Raw genomic sequence first — 21,104 nt, forward strand, 5'->3', positions numbered from 1 at the left:
TCCCGCTCGTGCCATTGACTTTTGTCTCTCAACTAAAAACCTTAATTAATTGTTGCAAAAAAATTAAAATATTTAGTTACTCCACAAAATCATAAGTTGTGTAGTCTTATTTTATTGCACAAAACAATTGCATTTTCAAAATTATGTTAAATGACAAAAAAAAATCTCCTAGCTGAAAAACATCTGGTAATCAAAGGTTTACGCGCTGACCACTTTGAATACCGAGGTCGTTCATTTAAAAATTCAAAAATATATTAGAAATATACATATTAGAAAAAAATATTGTATGTCGTCTGTATGAGCTCCCTGGCCGCGGTTTCGTCTATCCGTGACAGATTCTCGGTGGACCGTCTTGTGGGGGATATGCTGAGAGATATCATCCTAGAGGGATATACTGAGCTAGTGCCTCGGAAAAACGGTGGTAGGCGTTTGGGTGCCCGGATACGTCGGGCTGGTGGGCAACCTGCAGACGAGGCGGCAAAACCAGGGACGTCTCGTCCTCCAGACCGAACCTCTGCCAACCGGCTTGCTGACGCTGTCCGAATAGTAAAGAATGCAATAAGATAATGCAGGCAGCATCAGTGAGCCGGTTCGTCCGAAAAGCTGTTAAGCGTCAAGAACAATGGCCTCCTGAAAGTCTGAAACGAAAGAGAAGTATACTGTTCACTCGGTTGAGGATAGGCTATTCCCCATGTACATACGGTAAATCCCGCGCAGGTGTCTCGCTTGTAGAGAAAGGTCGCTCAGTGTGTCACACTTGGTCGTGGAGTACCAGGCTACCTTATAGGGAGCAAGTAGGAATGGCATCTGGTATATAAACAGCCTTTGGCAGAGTAGATTATGGGGCTCCCTGTTCCCATTTTTAAAGGGGTTTTCACTACATTTAATCCGTAAATATGATATGTATTAATTATTTATTGTATATATTTTTTGTGTGATTGTACAGTTTGTATGAATGATTTTGTGCGAATGAGTGATAGGTCGGTAACGGAACATCCAGGAAGCATTGGAGGCGGAAATGTATGCTATTTCATGCTAATAAACTTTAAATATAAATAACAATCGATTTTCCTAGATGATTGAGCAAATGTATTATTTCACTGTCAGGTTTGGTTTCGGGCGGTCTCCCAGATGATAAACTGCACTCAGAAGTTCGATCATTAGTTTTCATCTCTAAGTCCTACTATTCGCCATTGTTTGTCTGCGGTTAGAAACCGTAGGCTTTACACCGCCATCAAAGGAGGCCGCAGTAAACTAATTTCCAGAAGTGAGTGTCTCTGACATTTATTAATGTGGAAATCAACGCGAAACGTTTCCAACGGCTATTAAAAACCAAGAACGAGCTGATCAAAAAGGAACTGTTAAAGAATTAATCAAATAAACAAGTAATATCGCAATACGTGTTTTAATATTGTAACTGTAAGTTTTTAGAGTCAGTGCTTAAAATATCAACGCTTAAAAGTTGGACTAGATCAATCAATTTACTTGGAATAATTTATAAATGCTTTTTGTCTTAAATCTTTTAAGTTCTTTGTTAAAATAAAATTTCAAATACGCCTTATTGACTTTAAATATGTTACGCGATATTATTTTTAAAACGGTTAACTTAGGAGGAAGCACGTACTCGGACGGTTTAAATAAATTGAATAGATTTTTAGGTACTTCGTATTTTTCATTATCGTTTTTGCCCCTAGCAGAAGGATCAGTCACGTTTGCAAAGAAAAAAAGTAGGAAGAGAAAGGAGTATAAACTGTAACTGGATCTTTTCTAACGGTTCGGATTATAACATTTTGTTTACAATTTTTCAAGTTTAAGGCCTAAAGCTCATGGGGAGGTAAGCAGTACAGGGACTTTCAGGCCGATTGCCTTCGGGATTCATCTTCGTGAACATCTAGTGGGCTCCCGTGGCTAGAAGTGGCGACACAAAGCAAAAAAAACACCTGGTGGGGTTGTGCGAAAATAATGCTGGTTTTGAAAAGGTGGTCAAAACTATTTTTTTAATTTTTATAAAATGAAGAAAATTTATTCAAATATTTTCCATCACAATCTGTATATCTTTGTCTTTGAAAAATAAAATCTTGGAAGGTGTTTTCGGCTTCACCGCATCCTCGAAAAAGTTTTATTCCTCAATATGTGATCAAAATGCCTTAAAAAGAGGAAGTCTATAGGCGAGAGGTCGGGTGAATATGGAGGGTGCGGTTAGGTTTCATATCCTAAGTCCCTAAGTTTCCGCAGGGTTGGCAATATTTGTCCTGGCCTTATCGTAAATAATAATCGGCCCTCTTACGGTTTACCGATGCTGGACAAAGATGTTGCAGTTTCCCGTGCATTTTGTCAATTTATTGTTAGTATATCTCTGCTGTCATAGTTGCATCATAATTTAGGAAAATATAGTGGGCAACCCCAGCAGTACACCACCAAACAGTCACCAATAACCTTTTTTTGTGTGCACATTTGTTTCGTCGTTCGTGATGATTCGATCGAGAAATGGATACATTTCGGTGGCGCAACGGAAGAAAGGTGCAAGTTCCAAAGCGTCGATTTCTTTGGGCTTCTGTTAGTTCATGCGGTAAAAACTTATCGAGCTTCTTTACTTTACCAAATTGCTCCAGATGGCGTTCAACGGTTGTGTGGTCGACACTAAGTTCTTCCAAAATTTCTCGTGTTTTCTTACTTGAATTTTCTTCAATCAACGTTTCCCCACAAACTATATTGATGTTACGAGCGGTTTGGGCCGCACTTCGCCCAAGTTTAAATTCGTAAAATTATTTGTTTTTATAATTCATAAATTATATCTGAGGATTTAAACTTTCTTTACGTAAAAAGCATTTGCGAAAATAAAATACATTTTCAATACCTGCATTAATTTTTCACCAACCCAATAACTTTTTACTCTCGACCTCTTGGAAAAGAAAATCATCCCTTCGGCTTTTTATTTCAGTGTCCTTCGGCTTCAAACCAAAACATCTGGGCAGCATAGACCTCCTTTCAAGAAAACACTGGATGGTTATATTTTATTTGGTATTAATTACACACTGGAATTAAACTTTGTATCAAAACGTATTTTTAGGTTGTTGAAAGAGTCCCCCTCTTAAAAAAACACCAAAAACGCCTGGATTGTCTGGTCCTTACCTTCCACCACCGCAGACCTACTATAAGATTTGTACTCGATTTTAAGGAAACTAGAGTTTTATTTAAGTGAAAATTTATTTTCGATCGAATTTTTTATTAACAAGTTTTACTAGCATTTTGAAATGTCAGAAGTGTCGAAAAAACAGCTGAAAACTCGGAAATTATTTTAACCGTTCTGAGTATCATTTTATTTCATCCTGCTACGCATCAAGTGGTTAGTTAGGCCGCTGTCGACGATCCTGTTTGTTCAACACTACATGGTCAGTCTGAAATTAATATTTCAGGAAACAAACCGCAACAAGCAAGCGGCTCCATTTAAAATCGTTTACCGGACTGTATTTGCAAGCATGCTTAAAATATAGAATTTTTCCAGGGTCTAAATATTAAAAACAATTACAATTAGTTAAGGTTTTTAGTTGAGATAAAAAAGTCAATGGCACGAGCGGGATTCGAACCCACGATCTTCGGCTAGATACGCCGCTGCTCTACCACTTGAGCTATCGTGACCTCAGTCCACTCGGACACCAACTTCCCATCTCAACCCCACCTCATGAGTTTTCCGTCCTTTGCCATTTTTCAAATGTCGTGTAATTGGATTGGATTCTCGGCGACAAATGAAATGGCCATGGAGAGCTTTACTGAAGTATACTTCATTTTAATTCATTAAATTCACTAATTTCGTGGTCCGCTTGACCAATTAATATATTACAATTAATTAAGGTTTTTAGTTGAGATAAAACCGTTATATTAATTTCAATATACTTATTTTAATATAAACCAAATTAAACAAGTTCAAAAAGTCATAAGTTTTTATAAAAATTATTTAATTACAACGGGTTGGAAGAAAATGTATCAAAACACCGGAATAACTTTATTTAAAACAATTAAGTTAGTGATTGTTTTGATAGACGCTGTGGACTGTACACGACGTGTGCTTGCGTCGGATAGATGTGCACACCCCACCAAAACGTGGCAAGGCGTCGGGGAGCGTCGCATGGCGTAGCATCGGGTAAGTGTGTTCCCGGCTTTAGCATTTGGCTGAGTACTGAGCTGCCTGTAGCTCGGTGAAGTTTGTATCTTGCTATCCTTACGTCAGCGAAACCATTCTGCAGTTTTTGCCACTATAATGTATCAGTAGCTTTGCAAGTATAACCGAGTCAGTAATTTTTGCGACGATAGAGTGTTAGCATAGTTTTTGCGCCTAATGACTGTTAGCGCCTCCAAATCGGAGTTTGAAATACGCGGGCAACGTGAAGTGGGAGGCGGAAGGCGTGAATAGGCAGCGGACAGCCGTGAAAACATGTGAAAATGGACGCCACAAATTGCTAATATCTCTCTTTTTTTGTAAATTCTGACGCCCATTATTTCTATAATCATTTTATATTGTTTAATACAACAACACTTTTAACAAATATTGTTTAACAATTGTTAAATTGTTTCAGCATTTTACGTTTATATCATGTACACACATACGAACATTCATTTTGCACACAAACACACACACACATATATATATATAAAGTACTAAAACCTGATTTCATTCCAAGATTATGGTTAAGATGGTGAATTACCGAAACAAGACTGAGTCGTAGAGCGTATACGCAACGAAAAGTGATCGATTACGTCCACATTGTATGTTTTTTCGCTCTGCAGACAACATGGAAAAATTACGCAAAATAATTATGGTCATTTTCTTGAAATTCTTGTTGGGAATCTCTCCACTGTAATTGGGAAAAAGGTAAAATAATATACTTTTTTGTCTTTACGACCGGTTTCAGAGCATATAATTTCTCTCTTCGGGTCTACAATCAACAAAATAACGTCAACCTCGTTTATACAATATTTTCTATTGTTCTTTTTAGAATCAATTTTTATATACGTAGATTACATTTTCGTATATTTGTTCTCAATATTTCGTGAAATACTTTCGTTTTTCTGGATTCGTTTTGAAACTCGAACATTGAGAAACGATGGTATTTATCTTGTGTCCGTTGGCGTGTAAATTAGACTTTTTGACAATTTAAAGACACATCTTTTTGTTTGTACATTTTGATATTCGATATGTGTTTTTTCCAATCATGTATTCTCTGCCACCCGGTTGAAATGATGGTCCGCTTCTTTCAAATGATCCTTGAAGACCCATTGTTTGCTTGGTTGGGGGAGATGTGCTTTTATTATCTTAGAAAATTTCTTGACACATTGGCCCACCTATCAAATTCTGCATTCGCATGTACATTTATACACTGTTTTTTTCTTGAATGTCAGTTTTGTTCTTGGCGTTGTTTAGCATTTTCCCTAAGGTGTATACTTTTAGTATTCCGTTTTCGACCTAGTACCACAGAATAGGTTTAAATAATATAGGCGATCCCACGTTCGTACTCTTGTTAATTTTTGTTTTTCTTTTTGATCACTGCTCGTCTTTTCTATTCAATATTAATTCATATTGATTATAAACCATTTTTTCGTTTGTTTTAGGTGAGCTGATGAATGGTTTTTTCACACTGCAGCCGTAAGTACAGATTTGAAAATTATCACACATATAATCAAAGTGAAAATTAGCATTAGAAAAGGAAGACAATTAACAGGATACTCTGTTGATTAATTTACGGAAACTCAGCTTGGTAGACCTGGAAACCACAGTGGTTTCTGACACTTCCTCGCCCGAACGTCCTGCATAACTCGAAGAGCTTAAGTTTGCATTGTAAATACTTCACATTTCAAGAAAGGCGTCACAAAGTGGCGTTAAGGTTATTTTTATTGTATATCAGCTTCTCTTTGTGCAGAGAGGAAATGATTTAAAAGATAAAAGTTGACAAAAGAACAGAGAGGGTCGAGGCTTTTAACGCCCTGGCCTATCCCTGGGGATGTGCCGAGACTCATTTCCTTTTACAAACGCTTCTAAACATTGAATGACAAAAACATTGTAAGGATTGACTGTTTTTATTATTTAGCGGGAGGCATCATTTTATTTTTTCGAGGGTGGATTTTAAAGATAGTATTAATGATATGATACGACTTGAACCTTAAATCTTCTATGATTTGATTTAATTCATTTTCAATTTCCATGGCAGCTTGAAATAAACGGAAAAGTCACGAAGTTTTCCCTGGAGCTTTTGTTAGGCTTCGTTTCTTTCGTTTTCATTTTGGCCAGTGAATCCGATCACTCTAATAAACAGTCGAGATCAAATTCATTCGGATTCGTCCGGATGGAAAATTTATAATTTAACTGGTGGGGTCCAATTCGAATCGCGTCTGGCCGACAGAGTGAGTTTTTACTGCCCCGGATGGAAACGTGTCATACAATATGAATGGAAGGACCGATAAGCCCCTCCTGTTCGCGGATTTTTACAACGTGATTTTGTTTCCGCGTGTGATTTTATAAGAGAGAAAAAAGTGATAACTGTCTCTTCTTTGGTCGTTGATTGTTTTAAACGTGTAGTATTTGTAAAAATATGTATGACCACAGAATACATTCAACAAATCTAACTTTTATTTAGATTTAACTTATAATTTAATTTTTAAAACTCACAATTTAGATTATGATACTCAATATGAAGTTACAAGTTGGTCTCGACAGCTTGAGCTGTAGAGTTAGGTTGAACAGGCTGGTCTGGAACATTAAAATACTCGGATCAGTTTGTTGGCGAAACGAATCTTGAAATCCTTGTGGATAGTGAGGTTAGAGAAGTAATATAAGTCTGAGGTATTTTGGTTGGAAAGATTGGATGCACTAAAGATTGGATGGCTTAGGATAGGACCCGAGAATTCCACTCCGTATGTCGAAAGTGGTTGCAGTAATGATCTTATATGATAGTTGAGTATTTACGGTCAGTCCAAAAAGTTTTCAGAGTTGTTCAATTTGTTGGTTAAGTTATTGTCTACTAAATGTCGTGTGGAAATACCACGTTAGTCTGCTGTCTAAGTACACTCCAAAGTGTCTGACTTGAGTGGAAAGTTGTTGGAAAGAGCAAAAATTGTTTTTACAACGTAAAAATTTCTTCATTCAGTCGTGTCCTCTACATTTTGCAGCAGTCATATTAGTGAATAACGTCATGGTGTTCTTGGATATTGAAGATTGCTTGGTTGGGATGAATTTTGACTATCAAAACACATTTCGGTCCTAAAAGTCCTTTTTGTAACCCAGTCTTTGCTAAGTTGTTTCCTCCTTCTTCTTGTGCGGGGGTTCGACGTCAGTCTTTTGTTTAGATTTCTAATAATGTGATTCAAGTGGTCAGTTGTTCCTAGTTGTTCATCAAAAAGGAGAAAAACCTTTTTGTCAATTAATATGTACACGTGTACATTTTTCTTCGTTTAGTCTTCACTTTTCATATCCGTCTTCGATGAGCTAGATGCCCTTGGATGTTGGATGTCGCTTGAATACGATTCGAGCAGTATAAAGGATGAGACCAAGCATGCTCCCTTGTGGGACTCCCGTCTATATTGGCCTTAAATCTGAGTAATCGTCACCCAACTAGTGTTGGGCAAAAATTAGTCATGTCTAATGATTAATGATTGATCACTCAGACCGTTAGTCATGATTGGTAGTAAGTGTCTAATTTAGTCATTAGTCGCCATATGTGATTGATAACTAAATTAGTCATGACTAGTAATTAAATAATTATTTTAGTCACAATATTTAGTCATGACTAAATTTCGATAAATCATGTTCAAATGGGTGCTCAAAAAATGAAAAATAACTTCATCACTTTTAAAAAATTTTCTAACAGAAATTTATTTCATCAAAACGAAAATCCTTCAACACCTTATTTAACAATCTTAACAACAAAAATCAATCTTCCAATTATATGTAAAACTCCATCGTTATGAAAAGCCAAAAAATAATGAGAATGATAATAATAATAATAATAAAATAATATAAAAAAATCCTATAACAAGCTACGCTTTGAAAAGTAAATATGTTTACATAACCGATCAATGGAAAAAATATTTCTTTGAATTAAAATTTATTCCACTTAAAAGGAGAGATTTCTACATTATTTGGTAAATACACCATCTACGGGTCTTCATTGTAATAAAATAGACATGTAGAATAATTATGTAACTTTGGTTTTCGTTTATGATAACAATTTTTGAAGGTTGGCCTTGTGCACAACTCTCATCTCAAAATTTTTATCCGGAGTCGGTTGGATTTTGGTAAGTTGGTCATTGTAGCCAGAGTTGGGCAAAATCAAACTAATTCAATCATGATTAAGAATTTTGATTGAAGTTTAATCATGATTGTATTAGTCTTGAGTAAATTAATCATTATATGATTTAGTCATACCTCATGATTGAATTAATTATGATTAAATTAGTTAGATTTTGCCGAACTTTGTACCCAACCTTACTGTGAAGCAGCCTGTTTGTCCTCTAGAGCGGAGGAACTAGTGTCAACGACTAAAACCTTTCTGGATCGTAGAATAACGGGGCAGAAGTCTAATTGGTCACAAGGATTGCTTGGTACTTCTGTGTATTTCAAGGATGTGTAACAAACATTTAAAAAAGATTCTTTAGAGGATTTTGGATATCACAGAAAGAACGCTGATGGGTCTGTACCGGTATAAGAGGTACATTCATAGCAAACACATGCGCATATTTCAGCTAAACTGAAAAAGAAAATTTTAAATTTAAACAATTTAGATCTAGATTTAAATTAAGACCTAATGATAATTAGCTCGAAAACTATTTCCTTAACATTTTGCATATTTTTATTTATTTACATACATTTTAATTGGTAGCCTATACATAATTTTACATATTATTTTTTTCACTCGGTCACAGCACTTACTCTAATGCTAGTACTGCACCCGGAAGTCAGTACCATGAGAAACCAGCCAATGCTGGCACTCCATGGGAGGGATTAAGGGCAAGGAGGTTTTGAGGCCATCGTGATTTATAGCGATGGGTGGTTTCACTGGATGGACATGAGTAGAGAGGACTCGAGCAATAAGTTTAGGACAGATCGAAAGGTTGGGGTTAAACTTTTAGATTCGGGATTGGTTCGTTGACAAAAGGTATGTTGAGGTGGTTGTGAATTGTGAGGTTAGTGACGTATGAGGAGGTTTGACGTTTCTGACGGTCAAGAGGCTGAGGACTTTTCATTGGAAGGATCTGATGCGCTGTATGTTAGATGGCTTAACAGAACCCCACAGTTCTACCCCAAATGTCCAAAGTGGTCGCAGTACAGTCTTGTATAAGGTTAGTTTAATGGTGTCGGTCAATACGGATTGCGGTCCGGGTAGGCTTGGTAGTCATTCAAGTCTTCAGTTGTGGTCATTGAAGTCTTGTGTAGAGATTCTACATCAGTCTACTGTCAAGGTATTGCCCTTGGTATATGACTTGAGAAGAGGTCGGTATATCTTTTTGTTGATGTACAGTGGAGGATAAGTCTGCTTTGTCAATGTGAACGAACAATGATCACATTTTTCTTCATTCAGTCTTGCCCTCCAGTTTTTGATTATCAAAAAAAATTTAAAGAATAAAAAACTCGTATGGTGTTCTGGAGTTTGCTTTTTACCTATGGTAAAGTATTATAATAAAAGCCATTTCCTTCTCCACAAGTAGATTTCACTTAATTAACTTGCAAGAGTCGTTTGGACCAAACCAAAAATTACAACAAAAAACTGCTCTGGTTAACGAAGTTGGTCAAATTTATTACTTTTTTATGGTCCGACCTTTGAAATCAAGCCCCCATTGTAGCCAGGCTTCATTTGCATATTGCTGTTTTCACCTGGCCTGGGAATCCTTTAATCCGAGCCCCGACCCCCTCAACGACAGCACAAAAGCCGTCATAAGTTGTGAAAAATGAGCTCCACTCCTCGTCAACAACGGCTAACAATGAGGTAGATTAACGACAGAGAGCCGGCCGACTTATTATTAGATCCGGCTGACGCTACTGGACACTGAGCTCCTTGATATACGAAACCCGAAATTGTGGAATCTACTGGCATTAAATTAATTCATGAACGTGGCAACCCCATCGGAAATTGCGACGGACTTAACCGTTTTATAATCACTCATTGCTTGCTATTTAAATTGAATGATATTATCGTTTTCGTAAATCAATTAATATTATTAAAACATTTATTTGGAGATAGATGTGGTCATGTATGATGTAGGTTTAGAAAAACATTTTCTTTATTGGCCAACGTTTCGATCTTTATTTAGATCATCTTCAGAGCCTGGGATTTACAAACATTGTTAGGATTATACAAATGCATGTAAGATATGAAAATGAATGTATACAATGACGCGATACAGAAGTTTTAGGTTTATAAAAAATGGACATTTGAAAATGGCAAAAAGAGGGAAAATTCGAACGGTGGTAGGTTGAGATAGAGAGTTGGTGTCCGAGAGAATCGAAGTCACGATAGCCCAAGTGGTATAGGATCTGCGTATTTAGCCGAAGATCGTAGGTTCGAATCCCTTTCGTGGCACTGACTTTTTTATCTCAATCTGGTCTTGCCTTTCTACCTTACATAAAAAGAATAATTAATTGAAAGAAGTAACTTGGTCAAGTGACACTAAAACATAAATGGATTTATTCAATATATTTGTACACATTCAAAGTATTCTACAAAACACAGATAAACAACAGACATATCCATTCTATTCGTTCACGGCCTATCACACAACAAACAATTTCTAAATAGTCTAAATCCTTAACAATTTATCCTTCATTGCCCTCATAATCCCGTCTATAATAATCCTGAAAAGATAACTAAGCCGGAACGACAAACTTCACCCTTTTTCCCCTTTGTCGGCCCTTTTCACCTCAAAGAAGCTGACTCTTCATAGAGAAATTAATTTCTATCCCTACTTCCTTCCCCACTTCTTCAAAATCAAACATATATAAAGAAAAAAAAACATTTATATCTTACCAACACTCGCAACACAACACAAAACCGTAACACATCTGCACAGAAATCACATACTTTCAGCGAGTAGAAATACTTTGAACAAAACCTAAAATTTCTACATTGTGTACATCATTGTATAAATCCATATTCACATCTTACATTTATTTGTATGGATCGAAACAATGTCTGTAATCCCAGAACCTGAAGATGATCTCAATAAAGATCGAAACGTTGGCACCATGAAGAAAATTTTTTTCAAAACCTACATCACACAAAGCGCATCTCTCGATCTGCAAATAATATTTAACAGTCACTGAATACTACACAATAATAAAACATTTAATCATTTTTATTTCAAGCTTGCTGCTATTTGTAATGTATTAAGAACGTTTAAGAACCTATACTTGAACATCGGTAGAAGTTGATATTAGACTTCTTATTTTGGAAAGAAAACCGTATGTACTAGAGCGATGAAAACACGTATTGTTTATTAGCTCAAATGGGAAAACGTTAAAACAAGTCCCACTCATCAAATGGTAAGGAAGTCATTAAATAAAACTATGCTTAACTTCAATAAAAAAGAATCCATAAAGGTATTCAAACATAAATGGAAGGATATGACCGTCTTATTGAGAGAATATCATACTAATGGCTTGTAGGGACGATATGAACGGGACATTTTCATTTGACAAAAATTTCCTGACAAGCCTAAGGCAGAAAGTGGAGGGAGAGAAAAAGGAAAATATGCCATTAGTTAAGAAAAACGGGAAAGAACATACAAGAGAAGTTGTATTTGGCCCGAAAAGCAAGTATTTAAAAAAACGGAGTTGTAGACCAGATATTTTCATCTGGATGTACATAATAATGGTGAGACCGATCCTCACATACGGTGCGATTGTCTGATCCAATAAAATCAAATCAACAATAAACAAAGAGAACTCATAGAATTACAGAGGCTCGTATGGATTTCTATTTCTGGAGGGATGATTGTAATTGCCTTACTTTCATTGTTTCTAACATAATTTTATTAGAAACTTTAGAAATTAGACTTCTAAAATACTAATGGAAACAAATACTATAGGTACTATATTTATTAAAATACACAAAAACTGAATTCCGGATTTATGATTACTGGCTAACAATGATGTCACTAATTACGGAAACTCCATAGTGATGTATTAAAAATCGGGTGATAACATAGGGGAGAAAGTTTCATTTTAACCTATTTTTCATTCATCATGTAGTAGGTGTTTCAGTAAACATGTGTATCAGTTTATAAACTGATAAACTAAAATCATTTGTTTAGTAGGATAGAACGCAACTTTTTTAAAATTTAAGTTAACTTAATTTACGCCTTTTTTAAGTGTATATAGGGTGAACATGGGGAAGAACGATAAATCCGGTCACAAGATTACAAAAGGGAGAGTGAACCGATTCGACGTGACCCCGGCTTTCCGTGGATTGCTCCTGGATCTAACGGTAACATTTCTCATAGAGCAGCCGACAGATATCATCCAATTCGGGATCGATTATTTTGCCCAGTTGAAATCAAAATACACCTCGACGGTCCGAGAGCGTTATCTGGCAGAAGAAGAGGAAGAACAGCAACCACAGCAGCGACAGGATTCGCCGGAAGCTGTGGAAGAGCATGTAGAAGAAACCGTTCGCCCGCCCCCCAGGGTTCGTAGGAAGTCTGTATTCGCGGAAGCTTACAATCCTGAAGACGACGCCGACGATGAAGAACTGCCGACCGTTCATCCCAAGACGGACGTCCAGCGAGCTGCTCTGGAAACTCATGTCGGGAAGGTTTTGATTTTCAACGGGTTGGGCAAAGAAGAGCTTTCTACAGTCCTTGACGCCATGTTCATTAAGAAAATTGCAGCAGGTGAGGACGTCATCAAGGAAGGAGACGAGGGAGATTATTTTTACGTTGTCGAGAGCGGCAAGTACAAGGCTTTTGTACGTACTGACACTGGAGGTCAAAGACAAGTTTCCACATACGAAAACAATGGCAGTTTTGGTGAGTTGGCTTTGCTCTACAGCATGCCGCGATCCGCTACGGTAACTGCAGTCACAGATGGCTCTGTCTGGTGTCTCGATAGAGGCACCTTCAGAAAAATAGTACTCAAAAGCGCCTTCAAGAAGAGAAAACTGTACGAAGAACTGATCGAACAAGTGCCCATGCTTCACCAGTTGAACCCTTTCGAGAGGACGAACCTCGCTGACTCTCTTTCTTCCAAGACCTTCCAAAACGGTGACATCATTATGAGAGAAGGCGACGAACCGGACGGAATGTACTTCGTCGAATCGGGCAAAGTAGTCATCAGAAAGAAAGACAAAGACAAGGAAGTAATCTTGACGACGATCAACAAAGGCGGCTACTTCGGCGAACTCGCCCTCGTAACTAAGTCCGAAAGGGCGGCGTCCGCATACGCCATTGGAGTTGTACGTTGCGCTTTTCTCAATATCGAAGCTTTCGAGAGGTTACTCGGTCCGTGCAAAGAAATAATGGCTCGAAACGCCGAGAAATACAAAGCGGCGCAAACGGATGATCCAGATGGCGTCACGAATGAAAATAGAGACTAAATAATTTAACGTAATAAATTTACTTATTGGGTCAATTGGCTTTTAATGTTATATTACTTTAATTGAACAGGTTTTTCAGAAATCAAAACAAAAATGTAGCCATTACATAAATTTAAAACCATGTATGCTTAAGTATGTTTTAGCTTAACAACTATTTGCTTGTTGGCATTTTTATGTAATGCCTTAAACTCCTATTGGTACAAATACATTGTCAGCATACTAGAAATCGTCAATGGCTTTAGAAATATGAAATCGCATTTTCTCACTTTTTAATGCGGATGTTCAAATATATCGGAAATTGGTGAGGTTTTATTTAGATAGATCAATTTAATTCATGATACTTATGAATCAATTTGACGAAGAACCCAAAAAAATAAAAATTTTTGTAAACATGAGGTCATGGATAAATATCAGGTGGATTTTATAGAATTAATCTTCATGTGAATTCATTTCTTTGTTTTTGAAAATTTAGAAAAACAATTCATTTCGAGAACAATTCTTGATTGGTAAATCGACGTCCCAGACATGAGAATACCAAGTAAGAAGAAGGAGAAAAATATGATATATATTTTCATCTGTCCATTTATTTAAATAAATAAATAAATATGCCACTCACATTACTCAAATACACACACGATGGAAAAGAAGTTGGCCGATTCATTGGATGTACTGCAATTCCCCCAAAAAGTCTACTCGATTCTAATGGATTTTGCAATACTCTATTTACAAGAGATGCCGAAGAATATCGGCGAATTCGGGACGATGTTTTTCGAAAAGAGGTACCAACAATCGTCGGGAGTCGGGACGTCTTTCCAACTTGACATTTCGGCCGGATCGAACAGCCAGATTGGATCTACTCCTGGGGCCGAACCCAGCACAAAAACAATGGAACAGATTGAGCAGGGTAAAAGTCTGTTGTCGAATGTTCGCATTTTCAAAGACCTAACACCGAATGAGGTAGAAACCTTGGCAAAAAAACTCATTCTGGTGCAAAAGACGAATGGTGAAATGATTTTTCAAGAAGGCAAGGATGTACGCGGTGTTTATCTTGTCGAAAGTGGACAAATTAAGCTTACGACAGGTAAACCGCGTCCGCCTAGAAAGGTTATCACTTTGGGAAAAACTCTGCTGGAAAAGGGAGATCATACCGATATTCTCAGTTTGATATGCTACAAGCCTAGCGAGTTCAGCGCTTATGCAGTCGGGCAAGTCAGTGTTTTGTACTTAAGTGTAAAAAATTTCGAAAGCGTTGTCGGATCGTGTAGCATTTTCCTGCACAGATCCTACAAACCGAAAGAATGGGATAATTACATACAAGGTAATCCATATCTGTACATTCTCCGATATGAGCTGAGAAACTTTATCATCTGCTACCTCATGCAGAAGCCCTCGGACTTTCTACTGTTTGGGATGGTGTATTTCAACGAGATGAAAAAGAATCCGGGAAATATAGGCTTTGTAAACATGGGAAAGAACGAAAGTCCAGAAAAGAATTTGGAAAGCCACGTGGTGAATGTTGCACTGACAAGCTTTCCCAAACATCCTAAAACAGAAGATGATGACCGTATGATACGAGATACGATTTCAAACAGTTTTCTTTTCAAATCTATGGGGAAAGATCAGATAAATGTCATCGTCGACGCGCTTGAAAAGAAAGAAGTCAAAGCTGGGGAAATTATTATCCAACAAGGAGAAGAGAGCGAATTCTTTTACATCATGGGCTCCGGAAAGTGCCAAGCCTATGTGACCGACGATGAATCGTTTAAAAATCTCAAAACTTATAAAAGGTGGGGAAGTTTCGGCGAAATGAACATGATGTATGAAAACATTCTGAAATACCCAAATACCGTTAAGGCCGTGACACAATCGAGTTTATGGGCGTTACCTAGGCACGTCTATAAGAAAGTCGTACAAAGCAAATTTCTGGAAAGCATAGTTGAAAAAGTCCCACAACTCAGGCCGCTGAAACCTCAAGATAAAAGGGAAATAACGTACGCCCTTGAAATAAAAAAGTTCAAAAACGGAGAACCCATCATGAAAGAGGACGAAATAGGCGACGGTATGTACTTTGTCGTCAGCGGGGCGGTCTGTATTAAAAAAACAATTCGAGGGGTTAAGACCACACAGTCCATCATAAGAAAAGGTGGCCATTTTGGCGAAACGGCTCTCATGACCAAATTGCGTCGTACTTCATCCGCATATGCGGTCGGAGACGTCGAAGTAGCATTTCTAGACATTACAACATTTCAACGTCTTCTGGGTCCAAAGAAGCAAATGTTAAAAAAACATATAGACATGTACGAAAAGCAAATATTGAGCATCATGTCAAAAATGGACGATGACGAATAGCCTAATTCCATTTTGTAGTGTTCTGTCTTAAGTCTACAAATAATACATATGATTGAACTGTCAGTTTACTACTTATTTTCTTGAAAGTCAAGTAATATTTTAATCATCTTTTTTTTGTCACATTTAAACACTGTGTAGTATTTAAATGTTTAAACTCAGCCACAGATACGCTAATATCATATTCGATATCAATAACATATCGTACATATAACACACAAAACATATAATACAACATATAAAAGGATCGTTATACTTTTCACATCAAACAATTTCTGCTACAACTACGCTAATATCATTAATCAAATTCAACATCAATAGCATACATATAACACATAAAACATATAGTACAGCATATAAAACAATCATTACACTCCACATTTCAAACATTTCTACTTAGTCCAAATCTCCAATTTAACTCTCCTTATCCTTATCTATCCTTATATATTATTATATCTATCCTTAATAATCCCGTCTATAATAATTCTGAAAGGCTATAGCTAGGCCCGAACGACAAACCATTATCCTTTTTTTCCGTTGCCGGTCCTCTTCATCTCAAAGAAGCCGACTTCTCATAGGAAAATGAATTTCTATCCTTATTTCCTTCCCCACACAACAGTGACACTTTTACATAAAAAACACATACGTTGAGTGAGGACAAATACTGTGATTAAACCTAAATTTATTATATTGTGTGCATCATTGTATAAATTTTTAGTCATATCTTATATATTTATTTGCATAAATTAAACAATTTACATTTATTAGTTTCGTGGTCCGCTTAACCAAATTAATTAATTAAGGTTTTTAGTTGAGATAAAAATGTCAGTGTCACGAGCGGGATTCGAACCCACGACCTAGGCTAAATACGCCACTGCTGCACCACTTGAGCTATCGTAACTTCGATCCACTCGGACACTAACTTCCCATCTCAACCCCACCGTTTTGCCATTTTTCAAATGTCGTGTAATCTATTTGATTCTCGTAGACAAATGAAATGGCCCCGGAGAGCTTTAGTGAAGTGTACTTCATTTTGCTTATTACATTTGTTAGGTTTTGTGGTCCGCTTGACCAAATAAATTCTTTTCAATTTATTAATCTTTAATTAAGGTTTTGGTTGAGATAAAAAGTCAGTGTCACAAGCGGGATTCGAACCCACGACCTTCGGCTAAATACGCCGCTGCTCTAACACTTGAGCTATCGTGACTTCGATCCATTTGGACACACAGATGGGAAGCCAGTGGATCGAAGTCACGATAGCTCAAGTGGTAGAGGAGCGGCGTATTTAGCCTAAGGTTTACAAATTGTTTGTAATGTTACAATGTTTACAAATCCCAGGCCCTAAAGATGATCTCAATAAAAGTCGAAACGTTGGCACGATAAAGAAAATGTTTTTCTAAACCTATAGCACACCACACATCTCACGTTCTCTAAATAACCTTTAAACTCTATATTTCGATCGATATACACCAAACCTTTCTTCAAAATACGTTATCTTAAGAGAACCAACTCTTAGTTAAGAAAGAAAATTTTAACATTAAATGGAGCGCGTTTAAGGTCAAACAAAAGACGATTGCGAGGTAGCAATTATTACTGATGTGCCTGCGAACAATGGGCTCTCGAAGGACGAGTAAAAAGCACTTTTTACTGCCTAAGCTCTCTTTCCTCTTCACCGACACCACTCGGTGTCACTTTACCGGCCCAATGGGCAGAAAGCAGTCTCATTGTCAACTTTCAATTGCCGTCAGCTTCCCTCGCAGAAAACTATTTTACGACAACCTTTTTTTTCCAACGAGGATCTTTTTGCGCTTTTTACTCTTTTCAATTTAATAAGAAATGACAAATTAAAATTAAAAACCGCTGACGAGCGAAAAAAAGATGTATGTTTATAAAATGGATTGCTTATAGCATAAACATAATTAAATCATCTGGTTAATTTTGAAGATAAATAATAATCAGTAATTATTATTTAGATATCGTGAGATGCGGTCTAGGCTGATGTAGGTTTAAGAAAAACATTTTCTTTATCGTGCCAACGTTTCGATCTTTATTGAAATCATCTTCAGGGCTTGGGATTTATAAACATTGTTTTAATTTTACAAATCAGTGAGAAGGAGTGTTACCACTGGGCAACTTCTCCTACAAGAGCCTCAAATGATAGTTCAACATATACGAACATATTTACTTAATACATCACTTGTAGTTGTAAATACCAAATAAATGTAATAAAAAAAATTTTTACAAATTTATGTAGGATGTGAAAGAAAACAATCTCCAAAACGAAATGATTTCACGATCTCCAAATAATCAATAACTAACGGTCACTAAACACCACAAATAATCATTAAGTTTCATTTTTTAAATAAATTGGAAAAGTGTGTTGGCAGTGATCCCCCAATTGTTGACCGTTCATACTGACCTACCCGTAATTTTCAACGTTTTAGCAGCTGAAGAATAAATCAAGAAAGATAAATAGGCTGATGATGGTTTCAGCAATTATCACTTTATAGAAGCATTCATTTTTTGAATTACCAAAAAACTAATTTTTTCATGGAATTAACAATTTTGATCACACACGCTTTTAATGAAGTTTTTTCAGTTTAAAATGTTCCTGTTAATTGGAGCCGACTCGACGCTGGTAGCCAGTTTTTTGCATGCAAAGTGTATGCAAATTGTAGCAAGAAAAACACCATGTCTTTCCACATACGGGGCCTGACCTATTTTTTCATAAATCCCCCTAACTGATTTCGCCATTTCGGTTCCAAAGTGTGTACAAAAAATTCTCTAGGGTGTAAAAAAGAAAAGCACAGTAAGAAAAATATATTCGCCTGAAAAAGTTTTTTTTTTAATTTTTATGTTATATAGTCAATTTAGTGTCACATCTGGTTTTCCTAACAACTACTAAACATAGAAAAATCAAATATCGCACTAACTACAGTTTTTTCAATTCATTAAAATGTTAAAGTATGAAATTTTTGTTTAATCGGACAACGTAGATTTTCATTTCCAGATTGTTTGAGTGAATTCTATTTTATGAAAAAGATTTAAAACCATTTGAATCTCGACGCAGAAAAAAAAACCTTCTTTGGAGAAAAATTATACAGGGTACCTCGGGCCCAGTTTAACTCCAAAATTTCAAATACGACCCTATACATCCTGACACACCAGTTTAAAGGATATTTTACGGTGAAAAGAATGGTGGCATCGAGTTTTAAATTGGTCAAAAAATGACAACGTTATAGCGAAAAGTTTGAAAAACGGCTTTTCGTTTGTTTTGTTATTATTTCCAATAATGCGCTTCTTCATTAAATTAAACGATAATTATTATGTGTGGTGATTAGTGACCGTCAGTCGATGATTATTCAGAAATCGGAGATGCGGTCTGGTGAAATGTTCGTTTCAGAAAAACATTTTCTTTATCGTGCCAACATTTCGATCTTTATTGAAATCATCTTCAGCACGACACGCAGGAATGGCACACTTACGCAGAAAACAAACACTTTGAGCCCTGAAGATGACCTCAATAAAAATCGAAACGCTGGAACGATAAAGAAAATGTTTTTCTGAAACCTACATCACAAGATTTCTGGTTAATTATTATGCCTATATTGTTTACTTTTTGTCATTGTTTGTCATACTCGCATTATAAGAGCAAATATTAATTGTGAGAGAGGTCGTTCGCGATCAAAATTTGCTAGATTTTTTATATAACACAATATCCATTCATTCGTTATCTATCTTTTGTCAGGAAATTTTGTTTGTACAATAATAAATTTCTTAATTGTACAACTTTTTACATGATTAAATGCGACATCTACGACCTCATCTCATTTACTTTGAGAATTGTATGAAATATGATAGAATTATTACGGTTATTTGTTCAATAGGTCTGTAAGCTGAAAAGGAGTGCATTTTACTGGTGCTTTTCGGTCCTCATGTAAGAAACATGCCATTTTCTGGCTGCCTATTTGCCTCGGTAACGACGGAATCGAATATAGAATTGGGTCGGTGGACTGAACTAATTTTAAATAAACACACTTCTCCACTTTCGTCACGTAATACTACGACTTTCACGACGAGAAAGTCTATTTTTGAAGTTATAAACTGGGAAAATAATCAGCTCAGTGGTTTGAAAGAGTGTAAGCCGGGAAGTCATATAAGCATTTTATTGGTGCGACCCGGCCCTCATGTAGGAAACAGGCTATTTTCTGATAAGGCTCAATTACTGCCTATTTTTACCAAAGGCTAAATTTACTGAACAAGGCCGTAAATTCAGATGACCCTTGGCCTCAGTTGAGCCACATCTAAAAAGTTCACTATATATGTCCACGTCGTCGTATTCCATTAAAGTCCTTGACAAGATTCGCTCACCTCTTCATCCAATTAACTTAACAAAAAAGCAAATTGACAAGTATTTCTTTATTATTATGTTTTTATTTGATGTTTACTTATTAGTTTACGTAATCGTTTGTTGTGCAAATGTTACGGGTTCTTTTCAAAAGAAGAGATCATCAAAACAATATTAAATCTAGAGAAAAAACATTTTATATTTCAAATTAAAATGCTAACAGTGAAAACAAAGCGACTGCAAAAAATGAACCAAAACGTCACAAAAATTGAAGACAATAAAAAAAAAATTAAAAATTGAGAATGTTTTTTAAATTTGTAAAAAGATATAATAATTTTATTCCCAATAATGTACGTTTAGCATCCAATTATGTACAATTTTCATGCTAATTTTTAGAGGTTTAATTATGGTAAAACAGTATTTATGAACTATTGTATACAAAAATGAATTGCTAATATACTTATCATATATTTATTCGATAAATAAATATAGAATATAATATCCTTTTCCATAAACCTTTTGAATCTAATCTATTGTCTTAAAACCAATGACAACCGATTTATAATTAGTCGTATTATAAAACAGCAACTTATTTACACTACCAGCATTACCAGTTACAATTACAACAACTAGTTACTATTATTATTTTTGGTTTACCATGAGATTTTGGCAAATTACTGTGATTTTCTGTAAATAGTTGATTTCAAAATCACCTATAAAACTTTGAAATATATAACATAAATCCATTATTACTAAAAAAATTTAATTATTTTATCAGCTTCTACTTAATTATATAAATACTCAATTAATTATATAATATTTTTTGTAAATAG

General features: G+C 36.0%; 2 protein-coding genes across 4 annotated transcripts in view; both read left to right on the forward strand.

The window, feature by feature from the left end:
• LOC106664836 (TWiK family of potassium channels protein 9-like) overlaps window positions 1-21,104 on the forward strand; it is a 392,977-nt gene that overhangs the window by 200,209 nt on the left and 171,664 nt on the right. The window lies entirely within an intron of this gene.
• On the forward strand, window positions 12,207-13,612 carry LOC106664835 (cAMP-dependent protein kinase type II regulatory subunit-like). Its single transcript, XM_014390851.1, has one exon. It carries the CDS (start codon window positions 12,372-12,374, stop codon window positions 13,575-13,577), a length of 1,206 nt encoding a protein of 401 aa, XP_014246337.1. The 5' UTR covers window positions 12,207-12,371; the 3' UTR covers window positions 13,578-13,612.

Source organism: Cimex lectularius, unplaced genomic scaffold (genome assembly GCF_000648675.2).
Source record: "Cimex lectularius strain Harlan isolate CLEC.00 unplaced genomic scaffold, Clec_2.1 scaffold208, whole genome shotgun sequence".
Taxonomy (NCBI): Eukaryota; Metazoa; Arthropoda; class Insecta; order Hemiptera; family Cimicidae; genus Cimex; species Cimex lectularius.

What these genes read in the sequence shown, in the direction of transcription:
- LOC106664835 (XM_014390851.1), top strand. Translation starts at nt 12,372, where the DNA reads ATGGGGAAGAACGATAAATCCGGTCACAAGATTACAAAAGGGAGAGTG.